This window comes from Ovis canadensis, chromosome 18 (assembly GCF_042477335.2).
Source record: "Ovis canadensis isolate MfBH-ARS-UI-01 breed Bighorn chromosome 18, ARS-UI_OviCan_v2, whole genome shotgun sequence".
In the NCBI taxonomy this organism is placed as follows: domain Eukaryota; kingdom Metazoa; phylum Chordata; class Mammalia; order Artiodactyla; family Bovidae; genus Ovis; species Ovis canadensis.
In genome coordinates, this window is record NC_091262.1 from 18,886,568 (window position 1) to 18,905,721 (window position 19,154).

Consider the following 19,154-nt stretch of genomic DNA (forward strand, 5'->3'; position numbering starts at 1 on the left):
AAAAAGAATAAAATACTGACACATTAATCAAAGAGGTGAAAAACTTGTACACTAAAACCTATAAAACATTGATGTAAGAAAATAATACATAAATAAATGGAAAGACACTGATGTTCATGGATTGGAAGTTTTATCAGTAAGTTGTCAATATTGCCCAAAGCAATGTACAGACTCAATGCAGTCACTAGCAAAATCCTAACAACATTTTTCCTTGCAGAAATTGAGAAATTTATTCTAAAATTTGCACAGTATCTCAAGAGACCCTGAAGAGCCAAAACAATCTTGGAAAGAAAAACAAAGTTGAAAGACTTATATTTCCTGATTTCAAAGTACTACAAAGGTAAAGGAAATCAATCCTGAATATTTATTGGAAAGACTGATGATAATGATAATTGGTCAATAAATGACAATAATTTGGTCACCTCTAGAGCCAGACATCCTGGAATGTGAAGTCAAATGGGCCTTAGAAAGCATCACTATGAACAAAGCTAGTGGAGGTGATGGAATTCCAGTTGAGCTATTTCAAATCCTAAAAGATGATACTGTGAAAGTGCTGCACTCAATATGCCAGCAAATTTGGAAAACTCAGCAGTGGCCACAGGACTGGAAAAGGTCAGTTTTCATTCCAATCCCAAAGAAAGGCAATGCCAAAGAATGCTCAAACTACCGAACAATTGCACTCATCTCACATCCTAGTAAAGTAATGCTCAAAATTCTCCAAGCCAGGCTTCAGCAATACGTGAACCGTGAACTTCCAGATGTTCAAGCTGGTTTTAGAAAAGGCAGAGGAACCAGAGATCAAATTGCCAACATCCGCTGGATCATGGAAAAAGCAAGAGAGTTCCAGAAAAACACCTCTTTCTGCTTTATTGACTATGCCAAAGCCTTTGACTGTGTGGATCACAATAAACTGTGGAAAATTCTGAAAGAGATGGAATACCAGACCACCTGACCTGCCTCCTGAGAAATCTGTCTACAGATCAGGAAGCAACAGTTAGAAGTGGACATGGGACAACAGACTGGTTCCAAATAGGAAAAGGAGTACATCAAGGCTTATATATTGTCATCCTGCTTATTTAACTTATATGCAGAGGACATCATGAGAATCACTGGGCTGAAAGAAGCACAAGCTGGAATTAAGATTGCCGGGAGAAATATCAATAACCTCAGATATGCAGATGACACCACCCTTATGGCAGAAAGTGAAGAGGATTCAAAAAGCCTCTTGATGAAAGTGAAAGAGGAGAGTGAAAAAGTTGGCTTAAAGCTCAACATTCAGAAAATGAAGATCATGGCATTTGGTCTCATCACTTCATGGGAAATAGATGGGGAAACAGTGGAAACAGTGTCAGACTTTGTTTTTTGGGGGCTCCAAAATCACTGCTGATGGTGACTGGAGCCATGAAATTAAAAGACGCTTGCTCCTTGGAAGAAAAGTTATGACCAACCTAGATAGCATATTCAAAATCAGAGACATTACTTTGCCGACTAAGGTCCATCTAGTCAAGGCTATGGTTTTTCCTGCGGTCATGTATGGATGTGAGAGTTGGACTGTGAAGGCTGAGCGCCAAAGAATTGATGCTTTTGAACTGTGGTGTTGGAGAAGACTCTTGAGAGTCCCTTGGACTGCAAGGAGATCCAACCAGTCCATTCTGAAGATCAGCCCTGGGATATCTTTGGAAGGAATGATGCTGAAGCTGAAACTCCAGTCCTTTGGCTACCTCATGCGAAGAGTTAACTCATTGGAAAAGACTCTGATGCTGGGAGGGATTGGGGGCAGGAGGAAAAGGGGACGACAGAGGATGAGATGGTTGGATGGCATCACTGACTCAATGGATGTGAGTCTGAGTGAACTCCGGGAATTGGTGATGGACAGGGAGGCCTGGCGTGCTGCAATTCATGGGGTTGCAAAGAGTCGGACACGACTGAGCGACTGAACTGAACTGAACTGAACTGATGCAAAGAGCTGACTCATTGTAAAAGACCCCGATGCTGGGAAAGATTGAGGGCAAGAGGAAAGGGGGCAACAGAAAATGAGGTGCGTGGATGACATCACTGACTCAATGGACATGAGTTTGAGCAAGCCCCGTGGGATAGTGAAGGACAGGGAAGCCTGGCATGGTGCAGTCCATGGGGTTGCAAAGAGTGGGACACGACTTAGTGACTGAGCAAAAATAGTAGTCAAAAACCTGTGATAATGGCGTAAAGACAAACATGTCGATGGATGGGATAGAATGCAGAGCCCAGAGATATATGCTGACGTGTGTAGTCAAATGCTTTTCAACAAGACTGCAGAGACCATTCAGTGGGAACATGACAGCCTTTTGAACAGATGGTAATGGCAAGGCTGGATATGTTCATGCAAAAGAGTGAAGTTGGACCCTGACCTAACATTATATACAAAAATTAATTCAAATTGGGTTAAAGACTTGAATGTAAGAGCTTGAAAACTATAAAAATCCTAAAAGGGAAAACTTCATGACATTCATTTGGTAATAATTTCTTGCATATTATACCAAAGGCACAGTCAACAGAAGAAAGTAGGTAAATTGGTCTTCGCCAAATTTTAAAACTTTTGTACACCAAAGGACACGGTCCACAAAGTGAAACGGCAGAGCGCAAAATGGGAGAAAATATTTACAAATTACGTATCTGATAATATGCAGAATATACAGAGATTTCAACAACAGTGAAATCCAAACCACCTCATTTTAAAATGGACTTAAATAGACTTTACTACAAGAAGATATACAAATCTTATAATTTGTATATCATATGAAAAGATATTCATATGAAAAGATATTCAGTGCCATTGATCGTTAGGGAAATGCAGATCTAAACCACAGTGAGATATTACATCATTCCCATTGAAATGCTATTACTAAAACAGCATAAAATAATAGGTGTTGACAAGGATGTGGAGAAATGGGCAGCCTTGTGTACTTTTCTTGGGACCATAAAATGCTGTAACTCCTTTGGAAAACAGTGTGATAGTTCTTAAGAAAATAGAGTTTAAAATATGATCTACTTCTGAGTATAAACCAAAAAGAAATAAAAGCAAGGTCATGAACTTGTACACCCACACTCATAGCAGCATTATTCAGAATAGTCAAAAGGAGAAAGTAACTCAGTGTCCACGGAAGGATGAATAGGTAGACAAAATGTGGTTGCTGGGGTGGTTGTTATTCAGTTGCTAAGTTGCGTCTAACTCTTTGCAACCCCAGGGACTGCAGCACACCCGGCTTCGCTGTAGGTCACTATCTCCCAGAGTTTTCTTAAATTCATGTCCATTGAGTCAGTGATGCTATCTAACTGTCTCATCCTCTGCTACCCTCTTCTCTTTTTGTCTTCAGTATTTCCCAGCCTCAGGGTCTTTTTCCCAGACTCAGCTGAATGAGTCAGCTGTTTGCATTAAGTGGTCAGAGTATTAGAGTTTCAGCAGCAGTCCTTCCTACGAATATTTAGGGTTGATTTCCTTTAGAATAGACTGGTTTCATCTTCTTGCTGCCTAAGGGACTCTCAAGAGTCTTCTCCAGTATCATATTTCAAAAGTATTAATTCTCCAGTGCTCAGTCTTCTTTATGTCCAACCTCACATCCATACTTGACTCCTGGAAAACCATAGCTTTCACTATACGGACTTTTGTCTGCAAAGTAACACCTTTGCTTTTTAATATGCTGTCTAGGTTTATCATTGCTTTCTTTCCAAGGAGCGTCTTTTAATATCATGGCTGCAGTCACCATCCCCAATGATTTTGGAGGCCCCCCCACCCCCCAGAATGAAATCTGCCACTGTTTCCACTTTTTCCCTATTTGCCATGAAGTGATGGGACTAAATGCCATGATGTTTGTTTTTTGAATATTGAGTTTTAAGCCACCTTTTTCACTCTTCTCTTTCACCCTCATCAAGAGGCTCTTTAGCTCCTCTTCACTTTCTGCCATTAGAGTGGTATCATCTGCATATCTGAAGTTGTTGATATTTCTCCCAGCACTCTTGATTCTGGCGTTTGTGATTTCATCCAGCCCAGCATTTTGCATGATGTACTCTGCATAGAAGTTAAATAGGGGGACACTATACAGCCTTTCTCAATTTTGAACCAGTTATTTGTTCCAAGTAAGGCTCTAACTGTTGCTTCTTGACCCACATTCAGATTTCTTAGGAGGTAGGTAAGATGGTCTGGTAGTCCCATCTCTTTAGAGATTTACAAAATATGGTATATACACTCAATTATCATTCAGCCTAAAAAAGGAAGGAAATTCTGATCATGCTACAACATGGGTGGACCTTCAGAACATTTTGTTAAATGAAATAATCCAGTCACAAAAGTATACTGTCCAAACACTGTATGATTACACTCAAATGAGGTCCCTGGAGTAGTCAAATTCACAGAGACAGAAAGCAGAATGGTGGTTACCAGGGGCTACAGCGGGGCAGGGAGTGGGGAGTGAGTGTTTAATAGCTGCAGAGTTTCAACTGGAGAAGATGAAAATGTTCTATAGATGGAAAATAGTGACTGTTCCACAACAATGTGAGTGTACTGAATGCCGCTAAACCATGCACTTAAAAATGTAAATTTCGTATACTGCATATTTAACAGAATCTTTTAAACATCCACCCTGCTGACTATTCATCTGCGCCATCTATAAGCTCAAAGGTAGGGCTGTATGTACCTTCACTGTTGTTTCCCAGCGCGTTGTACCTGTGTAGATAATCAAGACATTTTTGTGGCATTGTGAACTCATAAATGAGTGATTAATACCATTTTCTAACATCCTGTGCAAAGGATTTAGCACTGAAGTTGTGTCAACACTGGCTTTCCCTTTCTAATTCCTTGATTAATTTACTTCTGAAATGTCTTTTGTATTCTAAGCATATCACACAGATGGGGTGTCCTAAACTCTGGCAGGAAGTGTTTCTACATAAATACAATTACATATTTACAGCTCCCACCCTGTTCTGTGGGTGGTCCCTTTCTGCCCCATCTCTCTTCCCAGCTCACACCTTGTCCTTCACGGAGGAGGTATCAAGATGGAGCTGAGAAAACAAGCGCAGTGGGCAAGAACTGTTCTGAGAGCATGCTTGGCTGCCACGAACGAATTTACTTCTGAGTCCTTTTGAGTCAGTCTGTAGAGAACCAGAAGAAGGGATGAGAACAGAACCACTTTGGTTGTTTTTGAGGACTTGTGAAGCATGGAAGAGGTAATAAAACAACCCTGGCATCAGGCAGAGTGGTCTCATTTTAAAACAGAAGAAAGAAGCTCTGTAACCTAGAGAGGAGTGAGCTTGGCTCAGTCAAGGGTTTTGACTGTAAGCAGAAGAAACTGCTTGCTCCTTGGAAAGAAAGCTATGACCAACCTAGACTAAGCTTATTAAAAAGCAGAGACATTACTTTGCCAACAAAGGTCTGTCTAGTCAAGGCTGTGGTTTTTTCAGTAGTCATATATGGATGTGAGAGCTGGACTATAAAGAAAGCTGAGCACCAAAAAAATTGACACTTTTGAACTGTGGTGTTGGAGAAGACTCTTGAGAGTCCCTTGGACTGCAAGGACATCCAACCAGTCCATCCTAAAGGAGATCAGCCCTGAATGTTCATTGGAAGGACTGATGTTTAAGCTGAAACTCCAATACTTTGGCCACTTCATGCGAAGAACTGACTCGTTGGAAAAGACCCTGATGCTGGGAAAGATTGAAGGCGGGAGGAGAAGGTTAGATGGTTAGATAGCATCACTGACTCAATGGACATGAGTTTGGGTAAACTCCGGGAGTTGGTGATGGACAGAGAGGCCTGGCGTGCTGCAGTCCATGGGGTCGCAAAGAGTCGGGCATGACTGAGTGACTGAACTGAACTGAGAAGAAACCGTACCTGGGCTAACTGAAGCAGAAGAGGAATTGTGTTTAGGAGGTGTGTATGGAGGAGCCCAGGATCAAAAGGGAGGCTGGGTCAGCAGCATCAGAATTGGGGGAAGGTAAGGGGCAGGAGGCTGCAGGGAGGGAGGCCAGGCAGCAGGAGAGAGCAGGGCTGAGCTCTGGCAGGAGTGTGGCCGTGGTCCTAGAGCCACTGTGTGTCCTGCGGCCATCTCTCTACTGCCCGCGCCCCGCCAAGGCTTCGGTGGCAGGCAGAGTGAGTTTTCACCTGCTTTAGTTTCTGCAGTAGAAAGAAGGTTCCTTCCTTTGTCCAGAGCTCACCCAGTGAGGGAGGTTCCCCCAGTGAAGACAGCATCCTTAGCCAAAAGAGAAAAATTTTTTAAATCCCAGCAGAGTGTCCAGACTCTAGACAGGCCAGAGCATAAAAGAGGTTCACTCACAAGATACACAGTGGCACCCCACTCCAGTGCTCTTGCCTGGAAAATCCCATGGATGGAGGAGCCTGGTGGGCTGCAGTCCATGGGGTTGCTAAGAGTCAGACATGACTGAGCAACTTCACTTTCACTTTTCACTTTCATGCATTGGAGAAGGAAATGGCAACCCACTGCAGTGTTCTTGCCTGGAGAATCCCAGGGACGGGGGAGCCTGGTGCGCTGCCGTTTATGGGGTCGCAGAGTCAGACACGACTGAAGCGACTTGGCAGCAGCAGCAGCACAAGATACATGATTCTGTGGTTCCACTTCAGGGTATATACACAAAATGAAAGCAGAGTCTCCAAGAGATATTTATTTGTTCGTGGCAGCATTGTTCACAAATAATTCACAAATGGAGGAAACAGCCTAAGTAGCCACTGAAGGATAAGCAAACGTGTGTGTATGTATTTATGTATAAGGACACATACATAATTGGATATGATTCAAATTTAAGAAGGGAAGAAACTCTGCCACATGCTATGATATGATGTAGGTGAACCTTGAGTACATTATGGTAAGGAAATAAGCCAATTACCAAAAGACAGGTTCTGTATGATTCCACTCATAAGAGGTGCCTGGTGCAGTCTTACTTATAGACATGGAAAGTAGTGGTGGGTTGCCAGGACTAAGGGGAGAGGGGAGTGAGTTGCTGTTTAGGGGGTGAGAGGTTCCGTCTGGGCAGACAGAAAGGCTGTGAGGATGGGTGTAGTGATGGTGGCGCAGTGACAGCATTTGACGCCACTGAACTGTGTACTTAACCATGGTTAAGACGGGAAAGTTTCGGTTATCTGTATTTTGTGTGAGCTGTGTGTGTGCTCAGTGGCTCAGTTGCATCCGACTTTTTTTGCGACCGCATGGACTGTAGCCTGCCAGGTTCCTCTGTCCATGGCATTTTCCAGGTAAGAATACTAGAGCAGGTGGTCCTTTCCTCCTCCAGGGAACCCTCCTGACCCAGGGATTGAACCCACTTGCATCTCCCGGATTGGCAGGTGGATTCTTTACCACCTGTACCACCTGGGAAACCCTGTATGTATTTTATCACTATAAAAAAATAAAATGAGATACACTCAGTAATTCCGTTCAGTTATATTTTTACTGGGTACCTAATGTGTGCTGGGGACTTTTCTAGGGATCAAGTAGGGACCACAACACTTCCCATCCTCAAGGAGCTCATGGGGTGGCGCCAACCGAGAGCACCCAGCAGACAGCTCTGTGAGAGTTGTGTGCAAATTTTAAAAAATGCTACACAAAGATCCAGATGGTAGCAAGTGACCAGGGCATCTAAGGACACCTCTGTGATGATGACCCTCTACTTAGAAGGGAAGGCATTGCCCTGACATAAGGAGCCGGCCAGTAGGGTCATCCTGGCATCTGAGAGGCAGAGAGAGAGGTGCTTCTGTGGGTGATGGGAGGGCAGGGCGTGGTGCCCCGGTGCTCAGCTTGGCGGTGAGTGAGCTGAAAGGCTGCTGCACGGCTCAGCTGTGACTTAAAAGATCCCTCCCTCCTGGCTAAGAGGGAGCTAGGGTCCCGCTGGGCTGTGTGTCCAGCAGTCCTCGTCCCATTGCAGGAATGCTTACCTGTGCGGTTACGTGTCAAGAGAGACACTTCGCCCAGACCTGGATCTCTGAGCTGTCAGCAAGCTGCAGCCCGTGCCCTGAGTGATTTGAAAATCTGGCTGATTTTCCAACTGTGCTGTAGTGCCTTTTCTGTATGCATGACTTGATTCTCCTCTGCTTGGGGGTGGCGGTGACACTGGAGCAGGAATATTTTCCAGAACAAATTGCAGACGGAAACAGGTGGTGCTGACACTCGAAGCCCTGGGTCCGGGCAGCCAAACTGGAAAATGGGGCCACTTGACAGAGCTTTGGTTGTTTTTAGCTTCCTTAACAACCACAGAGTGGAACGAAAACCTGAGACATTCCAGGCGAGTTCTGTTTGGAGGAAAAATGACATCAATTTGACTCAATTACCATGTGAAACATACAACAAGCCTCTCTCTGGTGAGCAGAGACTGGCGGTGTGTTGGAAGGCTCACTGGTTCCCACAGCCTAGGGATGCTGGGGGGCTTGGTGGATGCAGACGGCTCGTCTCCCCGCTGGCTGTCTGATTCATTGGGTCTGGGGTGGGCTCCAGAATGCATTTCCAAATTGTGCCCATGGGGTGTTGCTGCTGCTTCAGGGACCCCGGTCAGAGGGACTGCTGGAGAATATAGCCCCCTCCAAGGTGGGGCCTGGGTGGGTGCAGCCGGCGATGTGAGCGTGTCATCTCTGGTTCCGCTCTGTCCCTAGGGAGGCCCTGAGTCACGCTGGTAGGTGGTGCTCTTGTGAGCACCCTCCCCGCCCACCCCACCGGCCTGGCGCTGCGAACAGCGCCCCTACCCGGCCTTGGACCAGCTCCTTCCACGTGCCCCGTCACCTGTCCCTGTCTGCTCCTCCCTGACGGTGTCCCCAGGTTGCTGCGCTGCTGGCTGCAGGGCCCTGGCTCAGCCCCCGGGTGCCGATGCGGTGGACGCAGCCGGGGCTCTGAGCGCGCCAGGACGCAGCCAGCCGGAGCGGGACAGACTCCAGACATCACTGCGCCGCTCCCTCTCCAACCAGGTGTCTCCCTAAAGATCATGGGGCCGCCACCTCCACGGCTCTCCCGAGCGTGCATTTCCACACGGGCGAGGAAGACAGGCAGCCTTTGCTACACATTTCTGAGGCCTGCTGCTTTGTGTTCTCGGGTGCCGTCGGGTTTTCAGCTGGCCGGCCTGGCTTGGTCCCGGCCCCCGCGGAAGAGCGCGTGTCTGCCCCCGGGAAAAGACGCTTCAGCCGCAATCAGGTTCCCATACTAGCTCTCCTGAACGCGAGCCTCCCGGTTACACATCAAGGCGGGTAGCTTCCTGCAGGCTTCCTAGAGAACATCTTGAGAGCATGAGGCTTCTTAAGTTAGCTAATGAATAAGTTTTAATTTGGTAAATCCACATAGCAGAATTTACCATTTTAGCCGTTAAGTGTGCAGCTTAAGATCGTTACATGTATTCACATTGTTGAGCAACCAAACCTGAGAACTTTGTTATCTGGCAAAACTGAAACTCGGTGCTCATTAAACAGGTCCCCATCTCGCCCTCCATCCCAGCTCCTGGAGCATGAAGCTTTTCTCCTGCTCCAGCTCACGTATTTTTTGTGTATTTGTTCCAAGGATGGCACCTGAGCCTTATACAGAATGTACTGAACTGTCCTCAGGTGGAGAGGAAAAACGCAGCAATGCTGCGGAGGGATTGTGTCCCTATGGTTCTGTCCTTGCTGAAACCTGTGTCATTACGTTCAGGCTCCGTTCTTTATGCTGCTTTCTGGGGCTGTGTCAGAACACCCTGAGAACTGGTTTCCTGTGTTGTTCCTTTAAACCTGCAGCATTCTTTAATGTCTTTGGCTGGTGTTACTGTTACAGGCAATGTTTCGATTGCGCTTTGAAACCCTCTGTGACTTGAATTTTCTCCCTCATAATTTAAAGTTTTTATTCTTCCCAGTTTTCATGTTTTGAATTGAGGTTTTCTAGTTTGGGCCCAATCCTAAGGCTGAATATTTCTGGAAAGATTTGATTTATAGCCATTGGGTGGTTCTCAGACTATCGAAACAAGGAAAAAGTTATGTGCTTTTCCTTTCTTCACCCAGGTTTGGGGATAGGTAGCTAAGGCATGACTTCAGAATTGGCTTACAGATGATCCAGAATTTAAAAAATGACTGCAATTTTGTTCTTAAGGAAAGAAAAAGTTTTGGAAGGAGGGAGTGAGAACAGAAGAACTGAATATGTTGTCTTTTTCCTTGTGGGAAAGAATATTAAATTACACGAAGATTGCTTTGCTTTAATAATAGTTTTCAAAGAGAAAAGTCCAAGCACTGGCACAGCTAATTCCTCTGTCGCACAGATGCTCAGACACTGCGTGCCTGGTTTCTGCAGCTTCCGTGCCCAGTGCTGCGTCCAGCTTCTCATGGCCTGGATTAACTGTGGCCACGCTGTTGGCTGCAGCCATTGCTTTCTGTTGCTGCTGATGTCCTGGAGAGAGAGTTTTCAGGCCCCTGCTGAAAAATTCTCCCTCTAGATTATGTCTATCAGGAAAAAAGTAACATATTCAAAATCAAGTGAAGTAAGTTAGAAACAGATATGGTATGATCTCATGTATAAGTGAAATCTAAAAAAAAACTGAACTTACAGATACAGAGAACAGATTGGTGGTTCCCAGAGGCTGAGAGTAGGGATACGGGTGGAGATGGTCAAAGGTACAAGCTTCTAGTTATAAGATGAATAAGTCCTGGGAATGTAGTGTACAGCATGGTGACTATAGTTAACACTATAGTATCATATATTTGAAAGCTGCGAAGAGTGAAAGTCTCTCAGTTGTGTCTGACTCTTTGTGACCCTATGGACTGTAGCCTGCCAGGCTCCTCTGTCTGTGGAATTCTCCAGGCAAGAATACTTAAGTTGGTTGCCATTCCCTTCTGCAGGGGATCTTTCTGACCCAGGGATCGAACCCAGGCCTCCCACATTGCAGATAGATTCTTTACCATCTGAGCTGCCGGGAAAGTCTAGAGAGTTGCTAAGAGAGTAGGTCTTAAAAGTTCTTTCACAAGAAAAGCAGTTGTAACTGTGTGGGGTGAGGCATGTTAACTAAACTTACTGTGGTAATCATTTTGAGATATGTATATGTTTACTATATTATATATACTGTGGTATATAGGATATATAATCATCATGTTAGTTATTCATTCGCTCAGTCATGTCCGACTCTTTGCGACCCCATGGACGGCAGCACATCAGGCTTTCCTGTCCTTCACCGTCTCCCAGAGTTTGCACAAATTCATGTCCATTGAGTTGGTGACGCCGTCCAACCATCTCATCCTCCGTTGTTCCCTTCTCCTCCTGCCTTCAATCTTTCCCAGCATTAGCATCATTTTGTATACCTGAACCTAAGGCAATTATATATCAATAACATTGGGAAAAGGACATAATGAAACAAAAGTATTTTCCTAATTTAAAAGGAAAAGGGAATATTTAAAAGGTTCTTACCTTTTCCCTCTGTATCTTATACTGCTACCCTTATGACCTAGTCCATTCTGCCTCCTGAATCCCACTCTCTCCTGAGAAGGAACTCAGGAGGATGTCATGATCTGGGGGTCCTCAAATCCAATGTTTTTTTTTTCTATCTACATCAACTTTCATTCTTCTGTCTTACTTGACTTTTCCTATCCTTCTTCCCCTTGAGTTCTGTGATTTCTTGATGTTGAGACCCCTGTAGCTACGTTCTACCAACAAGAGGTGCAGCATTAAGGGGGCGTATGCTTTTCTGTTACTGTACCTCATGACAGACTTTGGCTAGAATGAGGACTTCAGGTAAAATAGGAATGTAACCTTTATGGCTGGACAAAGCTGGGTTTGGATTATGGTCATAGTTGACTGTGAGTCCTGAGCAGGTGGCTTTATTTCATTGAATCGAGGTTGGTGGAGACACCACCTGTGATGGGTTGTGAGGAGGGTTAGGGATGATGCAGATTGGCACGTGGCAGAGGGCCACAGGCACGGACTTTGCCCATCCCGTCAGGAAGATCCTCTTCACCCTCCTGCAGGAAACTCCAGAATCAGCTGACGTTATTTCTTTTTTTTTTTTTTTTCAAATTCACCCATCCTATGCATTTTTTTCCAACCAGCTTATTTCCAGTTGGTCTTTGCGTGTAAGCTTGTATGCCCTCACATGTATGTGATTCCAGAGTTTCCTGTTATGCAAGTTTCTTTTGAGGAATTTATATTTATGGGAATTTTTTCTGTCTCAGAAGGCCTTTTAAATAAAATCTGGGTTATATATCTTACATGTATGTATTTTTTGTTCCGATAAATATCTATGAACATTGAAATTTGAATTTCATGTATTTATATATGATTGCAAATCATATATTTAGATTTTTTTGTACTGGAAGAACACAGTTTTTAAAAAATATTTTAAAGTAATTAACATTTAATGAACATAATTTATATTTCATTAATTTATAAATGAATACATTTATATTTCATTCATTTATATTTTGTTTTAGATTTATTAAAAAATTGACAGTACATAGAATTCCCATTCATAATTTCCCCTGTAATTGACATCTTACATTAATATGATATATTATAACCAATGGGGCAGTGTTGTTGATTATTATTGACTGAAGTCTATAGTTTGTTCAGATATCCTTAGTTTTTATCTAATATCTTTTGTTTGTTTTAGGATACTGCTGTTGTTTTTTTTTTTTTTTTTCACTTTTTGTATCTCTCTACATTTCTTTTTTTCTCTCTTGGCAGGTATACAATATGTTTCAGCACCAGAGCCTTGGAATTAAAGTCAACATTCAGGTTACCAAGCTTGTCCTGCTACGACAACGTCCTGTAAGTCTCCATCAGCACAGTTAAACAGAAAACGTATCTGGTCCTTAGGCTTCTTAATGGCTGTTGAGTGCTGAGGAGGAGTCCAGGTGTTCTGTTTTGTCCTCTGTCCCTGGCTCTGCAGGTGGCAGCAGTGTGCCCCAGGCCAGGGACCCGGGATGCCTGGTGGGAGGGGGACAGCCACTGCTACTGGCGTGCACGTAACCTCAGCCTCTAGGGAAACCCTGAGCAGTGGACCTTTGTCCCCCCGCCTTCATTCTCCCGTGTCTCCTGGGTGCAGAGTTGACGCTGAGATCTTTGGGATCACGGCTAGCCTTTTGGAGCTATACCAAGCTTCAGGCCAAATTTGGTTGCACTGTAGCACCGTTTTCTGGTCTTGATTGAGTACATTTCCTTACAAAAGTGTTACCTAAAGAGTTAAGCAGTGCAGATGAAAAAGCTGGGTATGCTGTTCAGTTTGCCAAAAGGAAGAAAGCTTTTCTTTAATAAGATAGTCTTCATCCTAACTTATAGGTAAGGCCCTGGTAGCCTCTCTCTGGGTCTCTGCATCTGCCTACCAGCACTGTGGGTAGGTGACATTGAATAATGCCCCTGTGAGCAGCTGTCTCTTCCTTAATACCCGCACTGTGGTCTGAACATAAACTCTGGCTTCCCTGGGAAGTTGCTTCTGTAACTGCCCCTCGATTTCTTTTAGGCCAAGTTGTCCATTGGGCATCATGGTGAGCGGTCCCTGGAGAGCTTCTGTCACTGGCAGAATGAAGAGTACGGAGGTGCACGGTACCTCGGCAACAACCAGGTTCCAGGAGGCAAGGACGACACGCCCCCCGTGGATGCTGCTGTATTCGTGACCAGGTAAAGCTGGACTTGGCCTGGAGCTGCAGACGTGAGAGGGAAGGCATTTCCCATTGGAGAGAAATCCAGGCTTGAAAATCAGACCTTTGGCCACTTGTCTGAACCTTGAATTCCTCATCTGTGAATTGGGGATAAATGATGGCTCTGCCTCTGAGATGTGAGGATTAAATGAGCATGGGAAGCACTTTCATAGTGGCCCAAAGTAAGGACAACAGTATTAGCTATTATTATTGTTATTGCTGTTACGAATATAAAACTACTGATTTCTAGTTACCCAAGACTCTTAAAACTGCAAGAAAATTTGTCTACTGCCTCTTCCCAACACCAAATATAATGCTCACTGAAAAGAGCTCACCTGTGTATGAGGCTGCTTCCTAACTGGAGGGAGTGGATGCCCCAGTCTTCCTGTTGAGGGAAGTCTATGCTCCCCAGTGGTTCAGCGGTTAAGAATCGACCTGCACTCTAGGAGATGTAGGAAACATGGGTTCGATCCCTGGGTCAAGAAGATCTTCTGGAGGAGGGCATGGCAACCCACTCCAGTAATTCTTGCCTGGAGAATCCCATGGACAGAGGAGTCTGGCGGAGTCATAAAGAGTAGGACATGACTAAAGCAACTGAGCCCGTGCAAGGCAGCTTCAAGAAGTCCGTGTAGGTGAATGTGTGTGCTGTGCACAGCCCCATCTATGGGCACTCTCAGGACACAGCAGCAGGCAGAGAGGCCCGTGGAATTCACAGAGAGGTTCCATTTGAAGCCAGGAACTGAGCTTCACGTCTGCAGAGCTGGATGTACTCTTCCTGGTTGAGAGGGGGGCCAGGGACCCTGCTGGGCAGTAGTAATCAAAGGCATCTCTCTGTGTAGATGGCAGCAATGTTATTTTAGTTTTCTAGGGCGGCGGTAACAAACTACCACAAAATGTGTGGCTTCAAAAAACCAGAAATGTATTTTCTCACAGTTCTGGAGGCTAGGAGTCTGAAGTCAAGGTGTGGGCAGGGCCTTGCTCTCTCTGAAGCCAGGAGGCAGGATCCCTCCTCCTCCCTGACTTGCGGAGGTGGCCGCAGTCCTGGGCATCCCCAGTCTGTGGACGCACCTCTCCGGTCTCTCCCCCATCGTCCCGTGGTGTTCTCCCCGTGTCCCCATTTCCTGCTTCTTGTAAGGACACCAGTCACTGGATTGGGGCCCAGCCTAATGCAGTGTGGCCTCATCTTAACTTGATTACAGCTGCAGTGACTCTCTTTCCGAATAAGATCACATTCCCTGGGACCGGGGGTTAGGACTTAAACATGTCTTTTGGGGGACACAATTCAACTCACTGTAGGTATAGATTTGGCCATTTAATTTTTTCCTATGTCTCAAATTTCTCCTGGAAAAACCGATTTTCCTTGATTGTTTTACCTCAGTAATGTAAATAAAATGTACTATGTGTTCTCACCAAAATCCCCTTTTAGAAAATATGTGGAAATGATTCATGACAGTTTAACCCACTAGATTAAAATACAGTGTTTTACTTTTTGAATGAATGTATCAACCTTGGTTTTAAGATTTTGTTTTTTAAGAAACTACTTTCAAAATTAAATGCTTTCTTTTTTCTTTGAGTTCAGAGAAAGGGAACAGCTTACTGTGTCTTTAGCATGAAGATAGCCTACTCCTCTAAGAGGAGTTAAATCTGGTTTAAGACTTTGGGTTCGAGCCCAGAAAGGCTCTCAGTTTGTATCTGTTGGGCCACGTACAGGCCCCTGGCTTGATGTCGTCCTGAAGGTAGCCAGATGTGTTCTGTGATCTCAGCCTCAGGCACCAGGTATTACAGCTCACTAGCCTTCTCAAAGAACCTAGAACATGCACATTGCCAACACCAGACACCGAAGAGATACCTAATCACATGTGTAGATGATTCATCGGTCTAAAGGGTTAAAATGTGGTCCGTAGCACACTGATCCCTTACGAGAACACTTGCTGCTTCTACAAGACGTGATTAAATGTATAACGGGACATTTGAGAAGTCTATCCAGTAATTCAAATTGCTTACATGTGGCTGGTGGTCTACTAGGCACCAAAGACAAGGGGTGAGCATGACCTTGTACTTGCTTTAAGCTGCGTTTGCCCACCCCTGTCAGTGATGGGAACCCCTGGATGCCATCTCTTCCAGCAGCTCTGGCCCCCACACTCACTAATCAGAGGCTTCCATGCTCTTTGAAATGGATTTTCGAGCCTCTGGGGCATTCGGTAAAGCACTGAGGATTGTACTAAGTGTATGCTACAGCCTTTGAGAATGGGTTTGATTTGGGGAACAGGTATGGTTCCTTGGGAACCTTGTCTATAGGTGACTATAGATTAATGTGATTGATTTTCCAAATGATAATTCGATGAGGAGGACAAATTTTCCTAGAAAGGAGCTCTGTATAATATCACCTTTGGAATACGCAGCTAAACTTCCAAGTTTATTACCTTGAAAGTGGTCTACATAAATACTATATGAAATGTATAAATTCTGGTGTTTTGTTAAAAATAACCTAGGGGAATTTCCTCTATATTGCTTATTCACCTTCCTGCTGTTTCCTTTCTTGTCTAGGGGAGAAAATACTTGTAAGTGGTTTTGGTTTGGGAACAAATAGCCTTTTTATCATAGGCAATAGATATTACCAAAGTTAGTGCTGACAAAGCTTCTGGATTAGCCTTTTTACAAAACGCCACGAGAGAGTCTGAATGCACCCTCAGCCTCAGAATGCTTCCCATTCAGCTTTCTCCTCTTTTTCCTGTGTCCCAACAGCTTATTTACCATACTGGAAATATTTTGCATAAAAATGTTCTTTACACCTCACACACGTTAGGATGCCTGTTATTAAAACAAAACACCAGACAACAGAACAAGTGTTGGCGAGGATGTGGAAGCATTGGAACCCTTGTGCCCTGTTGGTGGGAAAGTAAAATGGTGCAGCCTCTGTGGAGAACAGTATGGCAGTTCCTCGAAAAATTAAAAATAGAGCTACCGTATGATCTAGCAATTTCGCTTCTGAAAGCACTGAAAGCACAGTTTTAAAGAAGTATTCATACACCTCTATTCATAACAACATTACTAATGATAGGTAAACTGTGGAGTGCTGTCCATCTCCTGGGTCCTCAGAGACGTTACACTGAAGCCCTCCTACGAGGACAGGGTGGCAGCCACAGAGCTGGGGCTGGAAGCCCACGGGACTGAGCCGCACCGTTTAGAAATCAGAGGCTATGAGCTGCGGTTCCCTGGGCTGGGATACTGATGGGCTGGCATCTTCACAGGGAAATCAGGTACAAGGCAGCTGCCGCTCTGGACCAGCGGCCCTTCCCCCCAGAGTAATCCGCACTGAGGGTCTAACTGGAGGCCGTGCAGGCTGGCCGTATTCAGGGGCCGGCATCCTCCAGTCCTGGGACTGGCCGGTGTGGTTTCTTTGCCTTTTGTTTTCCATCTGGGCTGTGGCTGAGCCCGAGAGCATATCTTCCTGGGCACCCACCAGCCGTACATATGGCCAGCCGCTGAGAAGGGAGCATGACATCACATCGAGCAGAAGCTGCTGAGACAGGAGTGGTGGGTGCTGTGTCTCCAGCAGCTGCAGCCGTGTGGGGCCAGCAAGGACCTCTCAGTAGACTGAGCCTGGGGGCCAGGCAGGACCCACACAGACTGGGCCTCAGGGAGCTTCACACCTGTCGTGGCCTCACCTTTGGCTCCACATCTCCTCCAGAAAGCCAGGAGTTTTACCCCCAAGACCCAGGTCTGTGCTCCTGGAAAATAGCTGTAGGGACACGTGTGGCCAGCCCAGAGCATGACCCCTGGGACGTGTCCAGCTGTCCCTCCCCTTTCTCTTCCCATGTGACTCCACCCAGTCCCTTCCCAGCCCCAGGGATGGTCTTCTCTCAGCCTTTGGTCTTGCTCATGGGACAGATCGGTAGGTACCTGTGGCGTTACACTTTTAAACACTGGGGAAAGATAAGGCCATGAGGGAGCTGATAAGGCATGTTGAAAGTGGCCTGGAAATGTATGCCAGTCATTTCATAAAGGAGTCAGTATTTATTAAGCCCCAACTGCATGCCAGGCAATAGGAGATGTACAGGATTAGCTGTGTAACTTGTGCCCAGTGCAGAAAGAAAGTGTGGGATCGCACGCTAAAACATTGTCAAGAGTTTCAAGACGCTGAGGGCAGAGCATTAAAGCAAGTTGGGGCATGGGAGGCTTCTGGGTGAGGGGCCTGTGTGATGGTACAGCTCAGACATCCGTGGAGCCCGCTCTGGCCTGTAGATCCACGTAGCCTTTTCTTGAGGTAGAAACGGTGGAATGTGAATGTGAGCTGACGTAACGACTGGAGAGCTGCGCTGGAACCCTCACTTTTTTATGTTTTCTTTTCCATTTCTCTATTGACCCCTGCAGCCCTTCTGGCACGTAGGAGCCAGGGAACCTAGAGATGAAGCTGCCCCTGCAGGCGGATGGCTTTACTTTCCTTTTCTCAGAAAGGACCGTGAACAGGAAGGGGGGAGAAGATTCAGATTTTGATGACCCTTTCAAAGCAGGCCTCTAATTGAACTTGGCCCCCTGTGAACCTACCTCCTCAGGAGAAGCAGCGGGGGATGCTGCAGGGTCTGTCTCTTGGGACCACCCATTTCCCTACAGGGAGGCCGCGATGAGAGGACACACCGTGCCCTTTAAGCGTCTTCTCCCAAGCTGGCCAGAGAGCCAGACAGGAGGAGGGGCGGCCGGTTCCCTCAGCAGCCCTGTCAGCCTGTTCAGTTCTCTCCTATGAGTTAATGGCCACACAGCCTTTCTCCCTTTGCCCAAGTGAGGCAATGGGATGACACTTTCAGTTGCTTGCTCTGGGAAACCCTGGAGCGAGGTCTCAGGCCAGTCTGGTTGTGTGTGTGTGTGTGTGTATGTGAGTGACATGCTCAGAACATTCCAGTGGGGAGTGTCAGGTCAAGAAAGTTGAGTTGGGGTTGGTTAAATACAAGGCCCGTGAATATATTTATGTTCCTAATTTTATTTGGTTTCCTCTCTGCCTCTGCGTCTTCCTTGCCACTCTCTATTGCCTGTAATTAGTCTTCTGAAAGTTATCTTTGACAGAAAAAAGCAAGGCACGAGTCTTTGTTTCCCTATGGTTATTCCATCTCCATTTCCACGGAGGCTCCCTTGGTTTTGGAGGGGATTGTGAAAAGCATGGGGGTCTTCAAGGCTTCCTTTTATCCTTTGATAAAACTGTTTTAAAATTGATTACCAAAATACATGTTTATTGTGAAAGATTAGAAGTGCAGTCAGCAGCACTCAGGTGGGTTGCCAAGCGCCTTGGCCCACTTGCCTCCCGCTTTCTGTCCCAGCTTCAGGGCCGCCCCTCCAAGCTGCTGCCCCCCGCTGGCTGCCCCTTCCTCTGGGCTCGCAGGACGTCTGGGGTGCCTGGCAGGCCTGAGGCGGTGGCTCGACCAGGGTATTCTGTACCTCAGAACCCCACGTGGAGTCTTCACGCCTACAGATCTGGACTTTATGGTCTAGGGGCTCGGTAGAATCTTTGACAGCGTTCAAGCCAGCCTGAAGCAGAGCTGGTGCTGGGAAC

General features: G+C 45.8%; 1 protein-coding gene across 7 annotated transcripts in view; it reads left to right on the forward strand.

Moving 5' to 3' along the window:
• Nucleotides 1-19,154, forward strand: part of ADAMTS17 (ADAM metallopeptidase with thrombospondin type 1 motif 17) — a 398,399-nt gene that overhangs the window by 80,754 nt on the left and 298,491 nt on the right. For all 7 annotated transcript variants that reach the window (XM_069559119.1, XM_069559121.1, XM_069559120.1 and 4 more), the window contains exons 5-6: nucleotides 12,657-12,740; nucleotides 13,432-13,589. In XM_069559119.1, coding sequence (XP_069415220.1) covers nucleotides 12,657-12,740; nucleotides 13,432-13,589 — 242 coding nt within the window. The remainder of the gene's footprint in view (nucleotides 1-12,656; nucleotides 12,741-13,431; nucleotides 13,590-19,154) is intronic.